Source organism: Garra rufa, chromosome 22 (assembly GCF_049309525.1).
Source record: "Garra rufa chromosome 22, GarRuf1.0, whole genome shotgun sequence".
NCBI classification, from domain to species: domain Eukaryota; kingdom Metazoa; phylum Chordata; class Actinopteri; order Cypriniformes; family Cyprinidae; genus Garra; species Garra rufa.
Window position 1 is genome coordinate 13,693,570 of NC_133382.1, and position 19,566 is coordinate 13,713,135.

General features: G+C 38.0%; 1 protein-coding gene across 1 annotated transcript in view; it reads right to left on the minus strand.

Annotated features, from left to right (window-relative positions):
- adam11 (ADAM metallopeptidase domain 11) overlaps positions 1 to 19,566 on the minus strand; it is a 56,456-nt gene that overhangs the window by 5,659 nt on the left and 31,231 nt on the right. Inside the window, exons 9-22 of the mRNA XM_073827858.1 lie at positions 17,944 to 18,018; positions 17,780 to 17,851; positions 17,504 to 17,670; positions 15,781 to 15,865; positions 14,674 to 14,764; positions 14,515 to 14,566; positions 13,740 to 13,839; positions 12,242 to 12,313; positions 11,301 to 11,393; positions 7,793 to 7,873; positions 7,643 to 7,693; positions 7,491 to 7,554; positions 4,098 to 4,203; positions 3,863 to 3,982 (exon numbers count right to left, since the gene is read on the minus strand). Coding sequence (XP_073683959.1) covers positions 3,863 to 3,982; positions 4,098 to 4,203; positions 7,491 to 7,554; positions 7,643 to 7,693; positions 7,793 to 7,873; positions 11,301 to 11,393; positions 12,242 to 12,313; positions 13,740 to 13,839; positions 14,515 to 14,566; positions 14,674 to 14,764; positions 15,781 to 15,865; positions 17,504 to 17,670; positions 17,780 to 17,851; positions 17,944 to 18,018 — 1,229 coding nt within the window. The remainder of the gene's footprint in view (positions 1 to 3,862; positions 3,983 to 4,097; positions 4,204 to 7,490; positions 7,555 to 7,642; positions 7,694 to 7,792; positions 7,874 to 11,300; positions 11,394 to 12,241; positions 12,314 to 13,739; positions 13,840 to 14,514; positions 14,567 to 14,673; positions 14,765 to 15,780; positions 15,866 to 17,503; positions 17,671 to 17,779; positions 17,852 to 17,943; positions 18,019 to 19,566) is intronic.

Below are 19,566 nucleotides of genomic sequence, written 5' to 3' on the forward strand. Positions count from 1 at the left end.
TTTATATTAAATATATTGTTATTTGTGAATATCGTCTATCGTCTCGTTTCGTTCTGCACGCACCCCTAACAGAAGGACTGACCAAAACAGTTTCCCAGCGTGTTTCCCCTGCTTTATTGTCAGTTTTTCTCAGTGTTTATTTTTGTTTTTCATCATGGATCCCGCTGTCCGAATCATTCTCCTGGAGCAGTGGGATCGCTCTCTCGAGGACCACACTAAAGACTTTGTCCACCTCGTGCCTTACACGCACTACCCGGACAGCTGCTTGTGCACATTCTACCGAAATGGACTGAATCACACCATCAAGGAGCAGCTGTCCGGGGAAGGTCCTCGAGAGAGCATCGCTGATTACATCGTGTGGGTGCTGGTGTCCGCAGATCTTCGTTGGACGCGGAAGATGACACCAGCCCCACACCAGACCCAGAACCCAGCCAAACATCACCCCGACAAGCGGATTTGCAGCCCGAGCCCATCGACGATGGAGAGCCAGAGCCGAGAGCGACAGAGACAGAGCCTGACCCATCGGACCAGGTGCGAGAGCCGACTACAACATCTGCGACGGTGGAGTATGACGTGGAGCAAGAGAGGGCGATAGAGAGCCCTGCCCACTGCACCACCACTGAGGGTGAGCTTGGACCACATTCTGGGGATTTAATTGACTTTTTCTCTGAAGTATCCATAAGTTATGATCTTATTGACTTCTTTTCGGAAGTATCCTTCTGTCCTGACTTTCCTGTCTGCCTGGAATTCCCACCCACCCAGGCTCTGTCATCCACATCCATGCCTGTCTGGCCGCCGCTGTCCCCTGACAGCCCCTCAGCTCACCCTCAGCCCACCATCAGTGCAGTGGGCTCGCCGCGGGGCTGCCAGCTTCCATCGGTGTCATGGCTGGAGGATCCCTCAGCTCCGCCTCCAGCCTCTTTGAGTCCAGGACTCCGCCTCGGCCCTCCGACCCTGCGGTTCCACCACAGCTCTCGACACCCTCCTCTCCACCGTCGCCCGTCGGTCCACCAGCTCCACCGGGCTCCATCGTCTCTCCGGCTCCGCCCTGGTCAGTTGTCGTCCCTCCGTCACCTCAGGACTCTGCTCCTCCGGCTGTGCCTCGTCGCGCCGTCCCACTGGCTCCTGCGGACTCCTCCCTCCTTCAGGCACAGCCTCCATCCTCTGTTGCTCCGGCTCCGCCGCGGACCTCCGGAACTCCGCCTCGGCCGCCAGAGCCTTACGTTCCACCTTGGCCCTCCGGATCCTCGGCGTCACCCTGGATTTTCGGCTCTCCGTCTCCGCCTCAGGCTCCTCCTCCATCTGCTCCGCCTCTGTCGGTCGGCCCCATGGAGTCGGCGGTCCTCCCTCCACCATGGCTCCTCCCTCCGTCGGCTCCACCGTGGGCCGTCATCATGGCTGTGGTCTGGGTCCTGTGGATTTCCTCCTGCCCCGGGTCCCTCCTGTTTCCTCCCTGGCTCCTCCCTCCGTCGTCGCCCCCTTGGACTGTCCTGTCATCCACTTGGACTTTTGTTTTGGTCCCCCTCCTTCGGTTGCGTCCTCCGCCGAAGCCCCTTCCCTCATGGACTCTGTTTCTGGTTTTCCGCCCCTCTCATTTTTTTTCTTTTTTTCTACGGCGCGAGGACGCGCCTATTCGGAGGGGGGCGTAATGTCACAGTTCTGTCTGTTTTGTCATTGGTTTTTCCCATTTGTCTTCCCCCCCTGTCATTTTGTGATCATTTGGTTTAGTCCTCGTTTGTGTAATCACCGTCACCTGTCTGTAATTATTAGTCTGTCTTTATAAGTCTGTTTGTTTCCTTAGTTCTCTGTCAGTCCTTAATGTTACTCGATGTGTGTGAAAGCTCTCTGTGTTCCTGCCTGTTCCTGCCTTGTTCCTCTTGGAGATTTATATTAAATATATTGTTATTTGTGAATATCGTCTCGTCCTGCACGCACCCCTAACACCATGTTCTGAACATCACATCCTTTTTTGTTCCCACAGATGTAATCTGTCTAGGTGGTTGAATACAAATATGTGACCCTGGACCACAAAACCAGTCTTAAGTCGCTGGGGTATATTTGTAGCAATAGCCAAAAATACATTGCATGGGTCAAAATTTTTGATTTTTCTTTTATGCCAAAAATCATTAAGAAATTAAGTAAAGATCATGTTCCATGAAGATTTTTTGTAAAATTCCTACTGTAAACATATCAAAATGTAATTTTTGATTTGTAATATGCATTGCTAAGAACCTAATTTAGACAACTTTAAAGGTGATTTTCTCAGTCTTTTTGATTTTTTTTGCATCCTCAGATTTCTGATTTCAAATAGATGTATCTCAGTCAAAAATTGTCCTATCCTAACAAACCATACATCAATAGAAAGCTTATTTATTGAGCTTTCATATGATGTATAAATCTCAGTTTTGTCAAATTTAACCTTATGACTGGTTTTGTGGTCCAGGGTCACATATGTGGACTTTATATATATATAAAAAACTCAATTTTGCACCAGCAAGCTTGTTAGCTAGACAGTTAGCATCAGCTAACAATATTTAGTAATTTTCAGTATGATTATGAAAAAACATTCATATCTGTCTACTGGGCTAATTGATCTGAACAATCCAAAAATGATACCGTTGATAAACGATATAATAACAGACGTCACATAGGGCTAAATGGGTAGCATTTTAATAAAACTGCTAATGTTAGCAAAGCAGGAAATATGAACATTTAATCTGTGTTATTTAATGTTTAATTTTTTCACCTAAAACATAGACACTGATGTTGATGTGTCTGCATTCAAGCATTTCAGTGTGCTTAAATAGATCACCCTTTACACCAGATTGAATTCACAAACAACTGACAGTTACAATAATTAATCCTAAAATTTGACATTAGTGACTTCCCAGATAGCACATGTATGTCTGCAAGATGTCTGTTAAAGATCTCTTGATCTGGAAAGCATCTGCTGTATACAAACATCTGGCAGACATCTGTAAGATATCAGTTTTACATACATTCTAATTCATAAACATCTTTAAGACGTCCAAAAAACGTATTGCAGATGAGCAAACTATGTCTTGCAGATGTCTTGCAGATGTAAATGCAGACGTCTCCGAGATGTACTTGTGCTATCAAGGTTAATTTTCCCAGCATCAGTTGCATGCACGCTCACAAGATATCCCAGTTCTTACTTGTGAATTCAGTTAACTGGAGACTCGCTCTTAACAGATCATTTGAATCAGTGAGTTGTCGACTCGAGAACAGCTGCAAACGGATCAGTCCAATTCTTGAATGAATTGTTTGGTGTGATTTGCGAACCGATTTAACAGGTTCATTAAAAATAATCAGTTTGTTCATGAACCATACACCGTGTATGTGTCTCGGAGCATGTGATATATTATAAGGAGTAGCGATATGTTTAATGAAATGTAGTGAAGTAAAAAGTATGATCTTATTCTTTGGAATGTAGTGAAGTAAAAGTTACTCAAAATAAAACTACTCCAGTAAAGTACAGATACTTGAAAAATGCAATTAAGTACAGTTACGAAGTAAAACTACTTTGTTACTGTCTACCACTGTTTTTCTGCTTACGCCCCATAGAGCAGTAAATTCTATGGTTTCATGCAAATTAGTTACATTTTCCCATGAGATGTGGTTATTTAAAACCTAGCTTGTGGTTATTTAAAACTTAGACTAAAAAACTATTTTTAATTTGACTATGTCCTAAAAACATTCAAGATTCTGAAAAAGCAGAGACCAAATGCAGCAGCCAATGTCCTAAATTCATCTTAACCAGCATCTTGTTTGTCAGTAAAAAAATATCTAAACATGCTTTAAATAAATAAATTATACAAAAGAATACAATGTTTGCATTTACCGACAATCCAGGTACTTGTTCTGATGATAGATGGTGAGACTTGTGATTTCTCCATTTAAGTCTCCATACCGTGGCTTCGCTGTGATATTTGTGCACAATAAAAATCCACACAACACATCCCTGTGAAAGAACACAGCAATAACAGTTGAAAACAGACAAAAAAAAAAGAATATAGGGAGAAATAAAGATATCACTGAGAAGGTTAATATGGTGTTCTGGTTGTTTATATACTCACTGTTTATTGCACTGAATCCAGCTGTGTGAGCTGCTGTCCTGACCGCAGTTGCCACGCTCTGTACCCTCAATGTTCAGCTTCTCATAACACATGCGGTCTGCTGCATCTAATGGTACACACAGTCAAGTAAACTAAGTATTGTGTATGTCCAAGTTTAGTATTAGAATTTAAAAAAATGTATTATTGCAATAATTTCACATTCAATCTTCAAATTCATGTAGAAACAACATAATAACATTAGATTTTTAATATTTCTTAAATATTTTTATGACTAAAGGTGAGTATCACTGATACCATTAATACTTATGTCTCTAGGAAACATGCAAATTTTGACAGCACTAATTAGAATTAAACAAGAGACATGTACATGCGCTTATATTGATACTATACTGTATGTATACACTAATGATTGCCCTGAAGGTGGTTGAAGCACTTTTTGTGTTATAAAAAGAATTTGTGAATTTTCAATTTTTCTATAAATTACTTAAAAAGAACTGTTGAAATAATTTAAATTTATTAAATCTTACTATAAAATACTCCAGTAAATATACAGTAGAACTGCCAGCTGTGGTTGCAATGTATCTGGGATTACAGGATAGCATATTGGTGCCTGTATGTTTTACAAATAACCATATATTTTATACATAAGTTGAACTACCAAAAACATTTTTTTTAAATATAAAACATAACATGTTGTGTCCTGGGAAAGGTTTTTACTGTAGCATTTTTATAAAATTTTCTGTTAAAAATGTACTAACATATTTTACAGTGAAGCTTTAAATGGTCTCATCCAGGGTCAGAAATTAACCAGTGCTACCAAAACAAACATTACAAAAATTAACTAGAAATTGCAATTGTGCAGAATATTTAATTCTAGTGATGAGCTTAGAAGTGTACAGGTGCATCTCAATTAGGATGTTGTGGAAAAGTTTGTTTATTTTAGTAAGTCAATTCAAATTGTGAAACTTGTGTTTTAAATTCAATGCACACAGACTGAAGTAGTTTAAGTCTTTGGTTCTTTTAATTGTGCTGATTTGGCTCACATTTAACAAAAACCCACCAATTCAAATTATCTCAACAAATTAGAATACTTCATAAGACCAATAAAAAAAAACATTTTTAGTGAATTGTTGGCCTTCTGGAAAGTATGTTCATTTACTGTATATGTACTCAATACTTGGTAGGGGCTCCTTTTGCTTTAATTACTGCCTCAGTTCGGCATGGCATGGAGGTGATCAGTCTGTGGCACTGCTGAGGTGGTATGGAAGTCCAGGTTTCTTTGACAGTGGCCTTCAGCTCATCTGCATTTTTGGCCTCTTCTTCCTCTTTTTCCTCTTGACAATAACCCATATATTCTCTATGGGGTTCAGGTTGGGTAAGTTTGCTGGCCAGTCAAGCACACCAACACCATGGTCATTTAACCAACTTTTGGTGCTTTTGACAGCGTGGGCAGGTGCCAAATCCTGCTGGAAAATAAAATCAGCATCTTTAAAAAGCTGGTCAGCAGAAGGAAGCATGAAGTGCTCTAAACTTTCTTGGTAAACGGGTGCAGTTTTCAAAAAACACAGTGGACCAACACCAGCAGATGACATTGCACCCCAAATCATCACAGACTGTGGAAACTTAACACTGGACTTCAAGCAACTTGGGCTATGAGCTTCTCCGCCCTTCCTCCAGACTCTAGGTACTTGGTTTCCAAATGAAATACAAAACTTGCTCTCATCTGAAAAGAGGACTTTGGACCACTGGGCAACAGTCAATTTCTTCTTCTCCTTAGTCCAGGTAAGACACCTCTGACATTGTCTGTGGTTCAGGAGTGGTTTAACAAGAGGAATACGACAACTGTAGCCAAATTCCTTGACCCGTCTGTGTGTGGTGGCTCTTGATGCCTCAACCCCAGCTTCAGTCCATTCCATTTGAAGTTCACAAAAAAACTTGTAACGATTTTGCTTGACAAGCCTCTTGAGGCTGTGGTTCTCTCGGTTGGTTGTGCATCTTTTTCTTCCACCCTTTTTCCTTCCACTCAACTTTCTGTTAACATGCTTTGATACAGCACTCTGTTGAACAGCCAGCTTCTTTTGCAGTGAATGTTTCTGATTTACCCTCCTTGTGAAGGGTATTAATTATTGTCTTCTGGACAACTGTCAGATCAGCAGTCTTCCCCATGATTGTGTAGCCTAGTGAACCAAACTGAGAGACCATTTTGAAGGCTCAAGAAACCTTTGCAGGTCTTTTGAGTTGGTTAGCTGACTGGCATGTCACCATATTATAATTTTTTGAATGAATGCCCCTAGTACTCCCATTCACCGGCCACTGACCACAAAATTAAATCACGGTCAATCTCAAAAACGGCTCGTTTGTCGTAATTATGCTTTTAGATATAAGTTTGTCTCGTTTACAGTAAAAAAAAACAGCCCAGGTTGCATTTTGGCAACAGTTATCCTTTAAGTTAATTGGTGGGTTTTTGTTAAATGTGAGTCAAATCATCACAATTAAAAGAACCAAAGACTTAACCACTTAACCACAACTTTTCCATGACATTCTAATTTATTGAGATGCACCTGTAATGTTACTATAGTTCAATTAAACATTTAAGTAATTTTTATAAATGTGTCTTAGAAAAACATTACTTGTGTGCTCTTGAGACAACACTAATATATTTTGAGATCAGTTAGTGCAAGTTTCTTTCCGTTCAAATAGCTCAGATTTACGTATTAGTCTTGGATTAGCCTTCAGCCTTGTCTGTGAAACCAGGGGTTTGAATACTGGGTGTAACTACTATTGTAGTTCTACAGAGTATGTGTCATGCTTATGATTATTTACATTAATGTTTTAAAAACATGTTTCTTTTAGAATGACCTTAGATACTAATTAATATCGAGGGACTAACATTAAACAATACTTTTACAGCATTAATTAATCTAGGTTAGGTTTCCTATATTATGAGTTATTAGCAGACATTTTTAAATGATTCATTACACTAATTTAAAAATCATAAATAATAATAATCACAGCCATCATATGATGCAGACCAATATCTGAGTAGGAGCATGTAACCTAAAGACAATCATCTGCTGCAGGCATATTACATGTGTCATTATTAATAATCTCTCACTAACACTCTGGTTGTGCTGAAGGACACCAGACTGGTGCAGGAATAAAAGTTATGCGACAGAACTACTGTTAGAAGAGCAAAAATTGACTGTTGTTTTGAAGCCTGATATATAGAAATCACATAAAATTTAACCATTTAAAAATTTTTTAAAACCAAATAGCATAGATTTATACTGACTAAAACAATTATCAGTGTAAATGCTATCAGTCACAATGTCTACATCCAATAATATTCATTATAAACAATATATAGTGTACAATATCAGAGACACTACTCACTGTGGCCCCAGAGTGCCAGACACTGGGCATCCCTGGTCTTACAGCGGCCCCCATAGCAGCGGCCCTGAAAGAACCAGAATAGAGTACATCAGTTTACCACATACACACATACTACTGTTCGAAGGAATATGTAAGCAGTTATTTTATTTTACCAGTCCAGCATTGCACATGTAACCATCCAGTTTGTGGACATTATGTGGACACTGTTTGAGAAATGAATGAGAAGCATATGTTAATTTCTTACAGTTTTATGATCTTTATTTTGATAACAATGATTTAAATGATGATGAATGTATCATTACTTTACTCGAATCGCCAGTGCACGTTTCAGGCACATCACAGTCATTCACTGCATCCCTGCAGACCACTCCTCTTTGCTCATACTGCAACACACAAACAATATTTTACTTAGCATATAATCTGTATTATGGTAAGTAAGACAGTAAATGCACAACAAAACTACTGAATACAAAATGAAAAAAAAAGTTTGACTGATGACAAGGGATTTGTCCCTTTAAAAATTAAAAGTGCACCCTCATGCTGTTCCAGATCTGTACAGGCCTCATCACACTGTACCGGCAGACACAGACAGACAGCAACAGACACGTTTGTCAGGTTTTGTCGGATCAGTGTGTTACCCCTGTCAGCATCTTTTGGCATTGATTGGCACTTGTTTTCACTAAGTGAACATGTCGAATCAGCATCTGGAATGTCTTGGAATGTCTAAAAAGGTGACTGTGGCCGTTGGTCTGCATCTGTCGGTGCAGTATGAATATCTTCTTTTGTGGAACACAATATAAGAAATTTTAAACAATATGTAAGAAACATGCTGAAATTAAAAAAAGCTCACAGCTCCTTTGTGGATTGGATATCATTGTGGGTTGGATAACAGAGTCACCTAACTAAGGATAGTCTGATTTGTGAATGTACCATTGAGGCTGTTTAGTGAATCTGGAGATAAATGTTGTCAGTTTAATTTTTTTTTTTTTTTTTTTTTTTTTTTATGATGTGATAATTTGAGGCAAATACCTGAATAGGGAAATGCCTGAAACTTTGTAGATTACATAACAACTTGGAAAGCAGAGAAAACAAATACGGTATGTAAAATTATATATAAACTAAGTATATTCATATAATAGGCACAGACCTGTAGTGGAACTAAGTTTACTCTCTGTTGATATCATTTCTGATTTCTGAACAAGGCCTATTATAAGGAGTAATTCATTTTCAAAACAAAAATGTACAGATAATGTACTCACCCCCTTGTCATCCAAGATGTTCATGTCTATCTTTCTTTAGTCGTAAGGAAATTATGTTTTTTGAGGAAAACACTTTAGGATTTCTCTCTATATAATGAACTTCTATGGTCTTATAGTTTGAACTTCCAAAATGCAGCTTCAAATGGCTCTAAAAGATCACAGCCGAGGAAAGAAGGGTCTTATCTAGCAAAATGGTCGGTTATTTTCTAAAAAAAAAAAAAAAAAATTACAATTTATATACTTTTTAACCTCAAGTGCTCATCTTGTCTAGCTCTGTGTGTACTCTGTTTAGAGATTAAAAAGTATATTAATTGTAAACGTTTTTAGAAAATAACTGATTGCTAGATAAGACCCTTCTTCCTCGGCTGGGATCATTTAGAGCCTAAAGAGTGCGTTTAAACTGCATTTTGGAAGTTTAAACTCCGGGGCACCATAAAAGTCCATTATATGGAGAGAAATTCTGAAATGTTTTCCTCAAAAAAACATATTTTTTCTATGAATGAAGAAAGACATGAACATCTTAGATGACAAGGGGGTGGTTACATTATCTGTACATTTTTGTTCTGAAAGTGAACTACTCCTTTAAAGTAGCAGTGTTTCCATTTATAGTGATTAAAAATGTGAATAAATAATGACTAATAATGTAAAATATATCCTGGAGCTCATGCAGTGCACCTCTTACTCTTATGAACTGATTTTTCAAAAACATACAATTCAACACAATCAGTGTACCTGATCACGAACAAATGACTTTTTTTTTACTAGCAAGTTACTAAAATGAAATATTGGCTTGGTTAGCAGAAATGGTGAAGGTGGAAATCGTGGTGAAGGTCAGGAAAAGTGTACAGTGTTCAAAAAAAAAAAAAAAGTCAAATGTCTTAAGATACTATTACAAATTATCTGATTTATGGAAGCTTTCTAAAATTTCAAGCGGTAGAAAGCTGGTTGCAGCTGGGTTAACTGAGATAATAATCAGCTGTTTGGAGAAGTTGGATTTGGAGAAAAATCTTGAAGGTCAAGGGTATAATGGGACAGCTGAGGCGAGCTCACTCAGGTGTTCAAGCAAGAATAAAATAAGTAGTCAAGCATGCATTTTATGTGCTTAGCAATCTCAACCCAGTCAAAGTAGATGGCTGTGCTGGCAAATTTTCTTTGTTGGAAACACATTTTCATGTCTGTATCTTACCAGCCACTGAAAAACCTTGGTGTGTAGTGGAACTTGCAAGATGGTGGCAAGGGGGCTTTATTAACTTGCAAACATTTAATGTTGCAAGGTTATTAATAGACTGCCTGCTATTTTGCAAGTTCTGAGAAACATCCTCAATGATCCATGGAAGTGAAAGGCATGTTGGCCCAAATTGTTTTGTTCTCTTCCAAAAGGTGCTAAGTGACGTTAGTATTTTGCCTGAGATGCCAAAGTCTGTTTTGTTAACCACTAGGGCTGTTGAACTCATTGGTGCACTAAAGGAAACAGTAATGCATTATTGCAGTGAAGCCTTTTTTGAAGGATGTTTCTTTGAACAGCTCAGGTTGCACAAAAAAGCTCTTTTTTTCCTCTGAAGGTAAGTTTTTCAGCTCTGAAGAGAATCAAAAGTCACCAAAGGTCTACAGTAGCAGACAGTAGACTGTCTAGTTTAGCTGTTCTAAGCACTGAACGTCAAAATGACCAAGGTCTTACATTTAGATGACTTTGTGAAAAGAGTTGCTGAACCACATGCATTCAGCTACTCAATTCAGACTTGCATCCTTTAGATGTCAGTTGTAGAAACTATGTCTTCAATTGCAGATGCTATGCCTGTTTTAGTTTTTGTTCATATTTTCTTTTCTTTTAAAGTTTGTCAAAGTCATGTTTCCTCTTTTGTCATGTGATTCCCTGTACACCTTGTGTGATCTTGCCATGTGATTTATTTCCTTCATGTGTTATGTTTTTATTAGGTGTGTTCGAATTGAAGTTGTACTGTGCAGACCGATTGGTGTGTAACATCCAAGTGTCATGAAAGAGATTGGAAATAGCTCTCTTAGTACTTTGGTGTCGCTTTAAGTCCAACACCTCTTATAGGTTTGTTTTCTTGTCAGGTGGTTCTCAGTTCTGTCTTGTCATTGGTTTATTGTCTTGATTACTTTCAGGTGTATGCTGCTAGTCAAGTTTTGGAAGGATATGAGGATGAGAAAATGATAACAATTTAAATTTTTGAACTAACTACTCATTTAAACCATTATTCACAGAAAACTTCCCCCTCTGCCATGACTTTAAATTTAATTTATACATTTGCATATTCAAACTTTAAGTTGCGATTCACTGCATGACACAAGAAACATGCAGTCTTCATGCTACGATATAGGCAAACACACGAATTAATTTACACAAATCTATTGTATTATGGACATCTTCTATGGTGCTTAATGACCAAGGACTTGCAAGCTCCAAAAAGGACCAAAACCACCATTATGATGGTAATTTGGCCATTTTTGGAGCTTTACAGCTCTTGGTCATGACGTGAAGGTAAGTAAATAAGGACAATTAAAATTTTTCAATTCTACCACCACTTACCTTGCAACGGCTACAACACAGTCCATTGCTACACATTGCATCATGGGTCAAAGTGCATTTTTTACAGCATGCACCCCCGACACGAGAGCAATCCTACAAAGTGTACAGCCAATAAAAACATCGCATTAGCTTATCAAAGCACTGCAATAACCACCTTCCTGTTTTTTTTATACTAGCACTGGATAGTTCACCCAAAATGAAAGCTCACCCTCCTCTTGTTCCAACCTGTATTTGAGTTTTATTTTGTTCTCGTTGAGCACTAAAGAAGATATTTTAAAGACTGTCAATGGAGTCAATGGCTATCATCCAACGTTTGTAGGCGATGAGTAAATGATGACAGAATTTTTATTTTTGGGTGAACTATCCCTTTAAGGCAGGGTGTGAATATAATAAATTATACACTAACAATCAAAAGTTTATATGAAAGTTATTTTTTATGTTTTTTAAAGAATTCTCTTCTGTTCACCAAGTCTACATTTAATTGATCAAGGATGCTTTAAATTGATCAAAAGTGATGATAAAAACATTCAAAAGGTTACAAAAAATTCTATTCCAGATAAATGCTGTTCTTCTGAACTTTCTATTCATCAAAGAAACCTGGAAAAAGTCTACTCAGCTGTTTTCAACAACATCATAATAATAATAAATATTTTTGAGCAGCAAAAATATTAGAATGATTCCTGAAGAATCATGTGACTGGAGTAATGATGCTGAAAATTCAGCATTGAAATCACAGGAATAAATTACATTTTAAATTATATTCAAATAGAAAACAGTTATTTTAAAGAGTAAAACTATTTCACAATTGTACTGTTTTTGCTGTACTTTGGATCAAACAAATGCAGGCTTGGTGAGCAAAAGAGACTTCTTAAAAAATAAAAATAAAAACTTTTGACTGGTAGTGTTTATTGAAAATTCTATAAAGTCATCTCGTCACCCACCACTTGGGAGCCACAGTCACATTCTTCTCCCTGTTCCACAAAACCATTGCCACATTCAGGAGGATCCAACAACTGTAGCAACAAGAAATATGTCACTGCCGCATACTTACATTAAATATGCAGTGTTGAGCAAGCTACGGTAACCTAAATCTATCCTTTAAAAAAAGCAATTACACTTCAAGTTACATAATAAAAGTATTTAAATACATTAAAGCTATTTTATATAGTTATTGCGTAATTGGTTTTGGGAAGAGGTTCAAGTCCCCAACATGCATAGCAGCATAAGTGGCACAGATAAAGTGTTTTCTTTTTTTAACTTGCATTAGTGTTGTATTTGATTTGCCGTTTTAAGTCATAAAAATCTGTTTTAGTTGTCTTCTAAACTTATGATTATGAGCTCATTGTTTTCCACATTACTGTCAGAATTAGCATCTTTGGAGAAGGAGATAGAAGACATTCTACAATATTTCAATCCACTAGATCTCTAACCCAAATTGTCACAAGATGAACACTGTGTACTGATATGCAGAAAGCACAAGCAGTGTGTGTCTATGCTCTATGTGCTGGTACTCACACATAAGTGTCTGGAGCAGCATGTCCATCTCTCTAATGGACACTGAATATGGAATTGGAATAAACAGAGAAGGCTGAAATAATGCTAACACCACCCTGTTGTCTGACAGCTCCTTTTCCACTGTCAGACGAATGTTACTGTGAGCAAATGAGATTGATGCAGATTGATGCAGCTACCAGCAACACACTGCCCACCCATCTGAAACTCCATGATTTGGTCCTTTACATTGTGGAATACACCTATTAGGGTGACTTCCTTAGTTATTCATTTCTGTAACTGTAGCTTTCAGTCAGAAGCAGATGTTGTCAAGTGGTACCCAACTTTCCTTAAGTGTTTCAACCCTTAACCTCAACACTTTCCAGTTGGTGGGTTGGCAGTGGTGGCCAAATCACTGCCCATCTGCTCCTGACTTCCAGCTTTCTAATCCTCTCTCTTACTCCATATCCAACATAAAGCTTATCATTCAGCCTCCTCTCCTATCCTACAAGCAGCGTGCTTCTTGCTCTTTATGGTTTATACTGACATTTGTACAGGGCATAATTGGCGCTGGTTGTATATTTGCTGTCCTTTGTAATTATGGAAGAGTTGTAAGCTCAGTGTACCTTTGTCATTGGACTGCAAATGTTTTTATGCTACCATCACCATGACTGGCATGCTGGATATCCAGGACCCAGTATATTGGGCTGTTAACAGTCAATAAAATCACATCTGTGGTTGTAAAATGTCTTCTTGTCCTTCCCCAAAGATTAGGACAAGACTACACAATTTGCTAGAATATTGTCTGTGAAAATATAGCGTAGAATTTGATAAAACGCACCCTAATACTTTGCTGATAAAACAAGTTTGTTGCTTGAAGTGTTGTTGCAAATATGTGCTATTTAAAAAAAAAAATTCTCCCATTTTTAGAGGACATTCCACACAAACCTTGTTAGGTTTATTGAAGAGGCAACTTCCTCCTCCTTGTTGGAGGAACTGAATGTACTCCTCTATACTGCACCGTGAAAACTTTCTGGGTAGATAGTATCTGTCAGGATCACATACATACAGTTCACAGTGTTTTTAGTTACCCTTACATGGAAAGTGCTTAAACTAATTGATAAGGAACAGCAATGTCATCCAAATCAACTTCATTTAGTATATATAATATGAGTTATCCTCAATCCTCAGAATCAAATCTATGACTTTATATATAACTAGTATGACTAGTATTGGTAATATATGCTCCACCAGTTGTGCTAAAGAAACTAATTATTTTGTGGACATTAAGACTTGACTTGAAAGTCTTAAAAAATACTCTCCAGAGCAGAGCAAGCTGGATCTTACAAATGTGTATAGCTAGCAATTTGGAAAAAAAACAAACTGGTTTAATGGCAAAGACATTTGAAGTCTACCACCTAGTGCTAAGATTGCTGTAATGCAAGAAGCAAGGTTGTGCACAATTTAGAAATGAATTGAGAATGCTTTTTAATATCTCAATTAAATTCCTACATTTAAAGTGAATTTGAATTATGGTAGAAAACATTTCAAATTTGCAATTCAAAGTTCTGAATTTTGCCCAACCATGGCAAGAATGCAAATCAAGCAGATCATTTACAATGAGCCCCCATGCTTGCAATAAATTTGCCAAACATTTGTGATTGAGCTTATGCATTTGCATAGTACGGTTCAGCATGAGTGTTAAAATAAAAACATGACTCACCCAGTATCCTCCATGATACAGCCTAACCATGGATCTGGACACTTACAGTCTCCTACAACACACACACATACAAATATTCATTAAATCAACAGTCCTCATTTATTTGGATGTATTTCATCAAGAGTGCAAGGATGGTTTATGGTGTGGAAGGATATCTACCTGCAGTAGCGCGATCTTTATTCCACATCATTCCAAGGTTCTGTCCTAAACTCTGACACAAGGTTATAGCCATAGGCCCCACGTTTCCATACTGACAATAAACACAGATGGTAAGTCAGTAGTCATTTAGCAGATGATTTAATGCAAAGTGTACTTGCAGTATGCTTACAGAAATAATCCCCCTGGTGAGTGTGTAATTTTTGTACCTCTAGCATCAAATGGAATTGAAAAATAAAAGTATACTATATATGATGCCCTCAAAAAGTTTGGAAACATTCTAGGCAATCTGGGGTTGAAACAACATCAGCATAAGTCATTTTTTGTGATGATTTTGCACTAATAAGTGGAATGCGCAACATATGAAAATATATTACATAAAAAAAAATGTTCTACTTGGTTTGTAGTGTACTAACCTTAATCAATCAGTAAAATTATAAAGCAGTGCTAACCCAATAATCTCCAAAAAAAGAGTTTAATCTATTAATCAGGCATCACAGCTGCCAAAGGTGCATGGTGTATGTCTGACTGTGATGTGTATATTGCCATTTTTATGTAATCAAAAAGAAAATCATTATTGTTGGTCTTCAATGATAATTGAAAGTTATATTAATTTTACATTTAAACCAAGAACTGATTTGAACGGATTTATGCTGATATTGTCCAAAATCCCACTCTGAAACCTTGAGCATTTGGAGGGCACTGTACATGTAGTTCCACCCTAACTGACACCACTAGTTGAGCCAATTTTGCTTTGTCAGGCGGGTTGGGATGCACACATAATAAACTAAACAAATTTCATGGGAAATCAAATGACTAATTGATTACTCATAGTTGGCTCTGCAAATTAAGCTGGGATAGGACAAAGTCTATGAACTGATAATTAAAACAAAAAGAAAAGTGGCTGTTCAGTCCCAGAAAGGAGCCATATTTGAAAATGATTCTGCAGTCAGAAGCAGAGCTTGCTCCCTTATGAAATACTGCTGGCACTTGTTTTTTGAAAATGAACAGACCTTTTTTTTAATTTGGAACACCAGTAATGTGTAATAAGAAAAAGGGTCAATGCATGTTCACAGTGAATGTTTGGCAACTCTGAGCTTTAGCTCTCACCTCATTGACTCCTCCTCCTCGTGTTGGTGAGCAGATGCCCTCAATGTAGGCAGTGCCACTGCTTCTGCTCTGAAATGTGCGCCCCCTAGGGGTCAAATAATACCCAGACTAGGTTTTAAACGTTTGGTTATTATGAAAGTTATATTTGATCTGCTAATATTTTCGGTCCATATCCCAGGACAAGAAGGTTTTAAATACTTTTTGAGGTACACTAGCATATACAGTGGTGTGAAAAAGTGTTGGTCCCCTTCCTGATTTTTAATTTGTCACACTTTAATGTTTCAGATCATCAAACAAAATTAAATATTAATCAAAGATAACACAAGTAAACAACATGCAGTTTTTAAATGAAGGTTTTTTTTTATGAAGGGAAAACAAAATCCAAACCCACATGGCCCTGTGTTAAAACCGCTGCTGAGCAAAAAGAACATAAAGGCTCGTCTCAGTTTTGCCAGAAAACATCTTGGTGATCCCCAAGACTTTTAGGAAAATACTCTGTGGACTGACGAGACAAAAGTTGAACTTTTTGGAAGATGTGTGTCCCATTACATCTGACATAAAAGTAACACAGCATTTCAGAAAAAGAACATCATACCAACAGTAAAATATGGTGGTGGTAGTGTGATGGTCTGGGGCTGTTTTGCTGCTTCTGGACCTGGAAGACTTGCTGTGATAATGGAACTATGAATTCTGCTGTCTACCAAAAAATCCTGAAGGACAATGTTCGGCCATTTGTTCGTGACCTCAAACTGAAGCGAACTTGGGTTCTGCAGCAGGACAATGATCCAAAACACACCAACAAATCCACCTCTGAATGGCTGAAGAAATACAAAATGAAGACTTTGGAGTGGCCTAGTGAAAGTCCTGACCTGAATCCTATTGAGATGCTGTGGAATGACCTTAAAAAGGCAGTTCATGCTCGAAAATCCTCCAATGTGGCTGAATTACAACAATTCCGCCAAAATGAGTGGGCCAAAATTCCTGCACAGCGCTGTAACAGACTCATTGCAAGTTATCGCAAACGCTTGATTGCAGTTTTTGCTGCTAAGGGTGGCCCAACCAGTTATTAAGTTTAGGGGGCAAACACTTTTTCACACAGGGCCATGTGGGTTTGGATATTGTCTTCCCTTCACTATAAAAAACTTAATTCAAAAACTGCATGTTGTGTTTACTTGTGTTATCTTTGATTAATATTTATATTAGTTTGATGATCTGAAACATTAAAGTGTGGCAAACATGCTAAAAAATAAAAAATCAGGAAGGGGGCCAACACTTTTTCACACCACTTTAGATGACCACAAGGGTAAGAAACATGAACTAAAAGTCAATTTCATGAGGCTTAACACTGTGTCCTAACCAGATACGACGCAACACTGCAAAACAAGATAAATGGTATCTTTTCCATGTTAATCTGAGGTCCCGGCTGGAACAATGGCATACAAACTCTGACAATGATAATTTCAAGCTCTTTGTTGGAGTGCAGTGCACCCACCGACTCTTCTCATTGGCTATGATACTTAATTGATTTTGTTGCGTCTCATATCCGTGTCATGTGATTAGACAAATTGTTTGTCACTGGAATCTTATTGTGTCTGGTTAGGACACAGTGTTAATTATATTGAATGGATATTTACATTCAATATAGTTATAGTGCATGCTTAAAATGCATTGACCAAGTCTGTAAAGAGTGTATGATCTGTATGAAGAAGGAAGCATAACATACGAGAGCAGGTGAGCTGCGTCACTCTTCTCTTTGATATTCTCCTTCCTGTATTTCATAAAGTCACGCAGGGTCAACAAAGGGTCGTCGCCAACAGAAACCATGTTCTGAGTTGACCATGTCTCCATGGCGACAAGCACTATTCTAGTGTTCAGCTGCTCCTTGTAAATCTGGAATTTAATAGGATGTTTTGTTAAGTATAAAAATTGCTTCAGTACTTACTCAAAGAAAACATCATGAGAAAAACCGTGAATGTGTCTGTCAAACTTCAGGACGTACAGCATCAGCCATGTTCACTACAGCTTTAGCAAAGTTCCTCGTCTGAGGGGCCGATCTTCGCATCTGTACAAACTACAATGAAAAACATCAAGACAAATATTACATGACAAAAGAAATACAGAACAGAGCAACTCGTAAGTAAATAAACTAACAGCAGATCTTACCAGTTCGTAATCATTGACCACAAGTAACTCTACATACTTTGTTTCACTCTGAACTGTGCGCGGACCCCTCCGAACCTGTAGGGGGACACACGGAGTCACAGATTTAACCAAACCAATGTCTTTAAAGGGTTCAAGCAACATCACAGAATGTCAGTGGCACCTGGTTGTTGCTATAAGGGATACAGCTCCGACAGGAAACTAACAATGAAATTAATTTTTCCTATTAGATCGTGTTTTATTAACGTCTACTACCCCAACCCTAAACTTAGCCCTTACTATAATACAAAACAGTATTGGGTCATTCCAGCTGGAATCATAAAATGATCCCCACCTGACCTCCTCAGATTTGTCTGGAAAAAAATCTATGTGATGGGTAATATGCCCAATAGATCATATACAAAATTTCAGATCTCTACTGTGCATACTTTTTTTTTTTTTTTTTTTTTTACAAAAAATCCGTAAAAAAGTTTGTTTTTTACCCCGTTTTGGCATCACAGTCTGAGTGACCATGTTCAGACTGAAATATCTCCAGAACTAGTTGTGCCAGGTCCATGAAATTTGTTCATGCAGTTCTGGACTAAGAGTCTTAGTCCAGAACTGCATGAATTACAACTCACAGCATTGTTACTGAATTTACACCTGAATGCTGGCCCTCTACTTTTCTTTAAAACTATTACTTTAAGGGTTTTCAGTCCATAGAAACCTCAATTTTCAATGTATAAGCATCAAACTTGGTAAATGGTCTGATATGTACCATGTCTTTCACATCCTTTGACATCAGACAATAGAGTCTTATCGATGTTGAGATATTAAGGTACAAAAATGACAAAAAAAAAACTAATTTACACCAATGTTCAGAGCAATATTTCCCATGAATGACACTAGGTGTGAACATAAAACTTTTTTTTTTTTGAAAGGGCATGTTCTTATTGATAAAATCTCAAAAAATTGGGATGGGGTTTTGCCTAATTTTTCTGTAATAATTTTTAAAATAAATCATTGTTGTGTGACATTCACAACTACTCTATTACCAGCTACTTTGAACTCATATGCCTAAATTAATGCTATAATGCAGCATTCCATTGTGCTCGGGACTCGGGGAAATCCGACCTCCACCTTGGGAAAGTGCAATGGAACGGCCACTTAAGTTGGGGTTCCAAAACACACACTCGGGCCAGTTCAGTGCAGACCGAGTCGGTTGGAATTATCCATAAGCATCCATATTTTTGCCAACTGTTACAATGGAACGCATTTACAACGGACATCGGGAGAACTGACTCGGATTCACCGACTACCGACATTCAATGGAATGCAACATAAGTACCTAATCTTGATGTTCCACCCAATCCAGTGAATAATACATCCATTTTCATTGAGAAAGCAGGGCATTATGTTACTTATGTGTATGACCGACAATGGTGGGTTGGTATCATCAGAGACGTCTCTGACACAGAGCAAGACATTCAAGTGCTTTTTTTGCATCCCCATGGCCCAGCTAGAGGCTACTTTTGGCCAAAAAGGGAAGATGTCTGTTGGGTGCCTCTCCAGCACATCATAATGAAAATTGATGTGCCAGTTACTTCCACTGGATGACTATGTCATAAAAGAAAATTAAACTGTGGA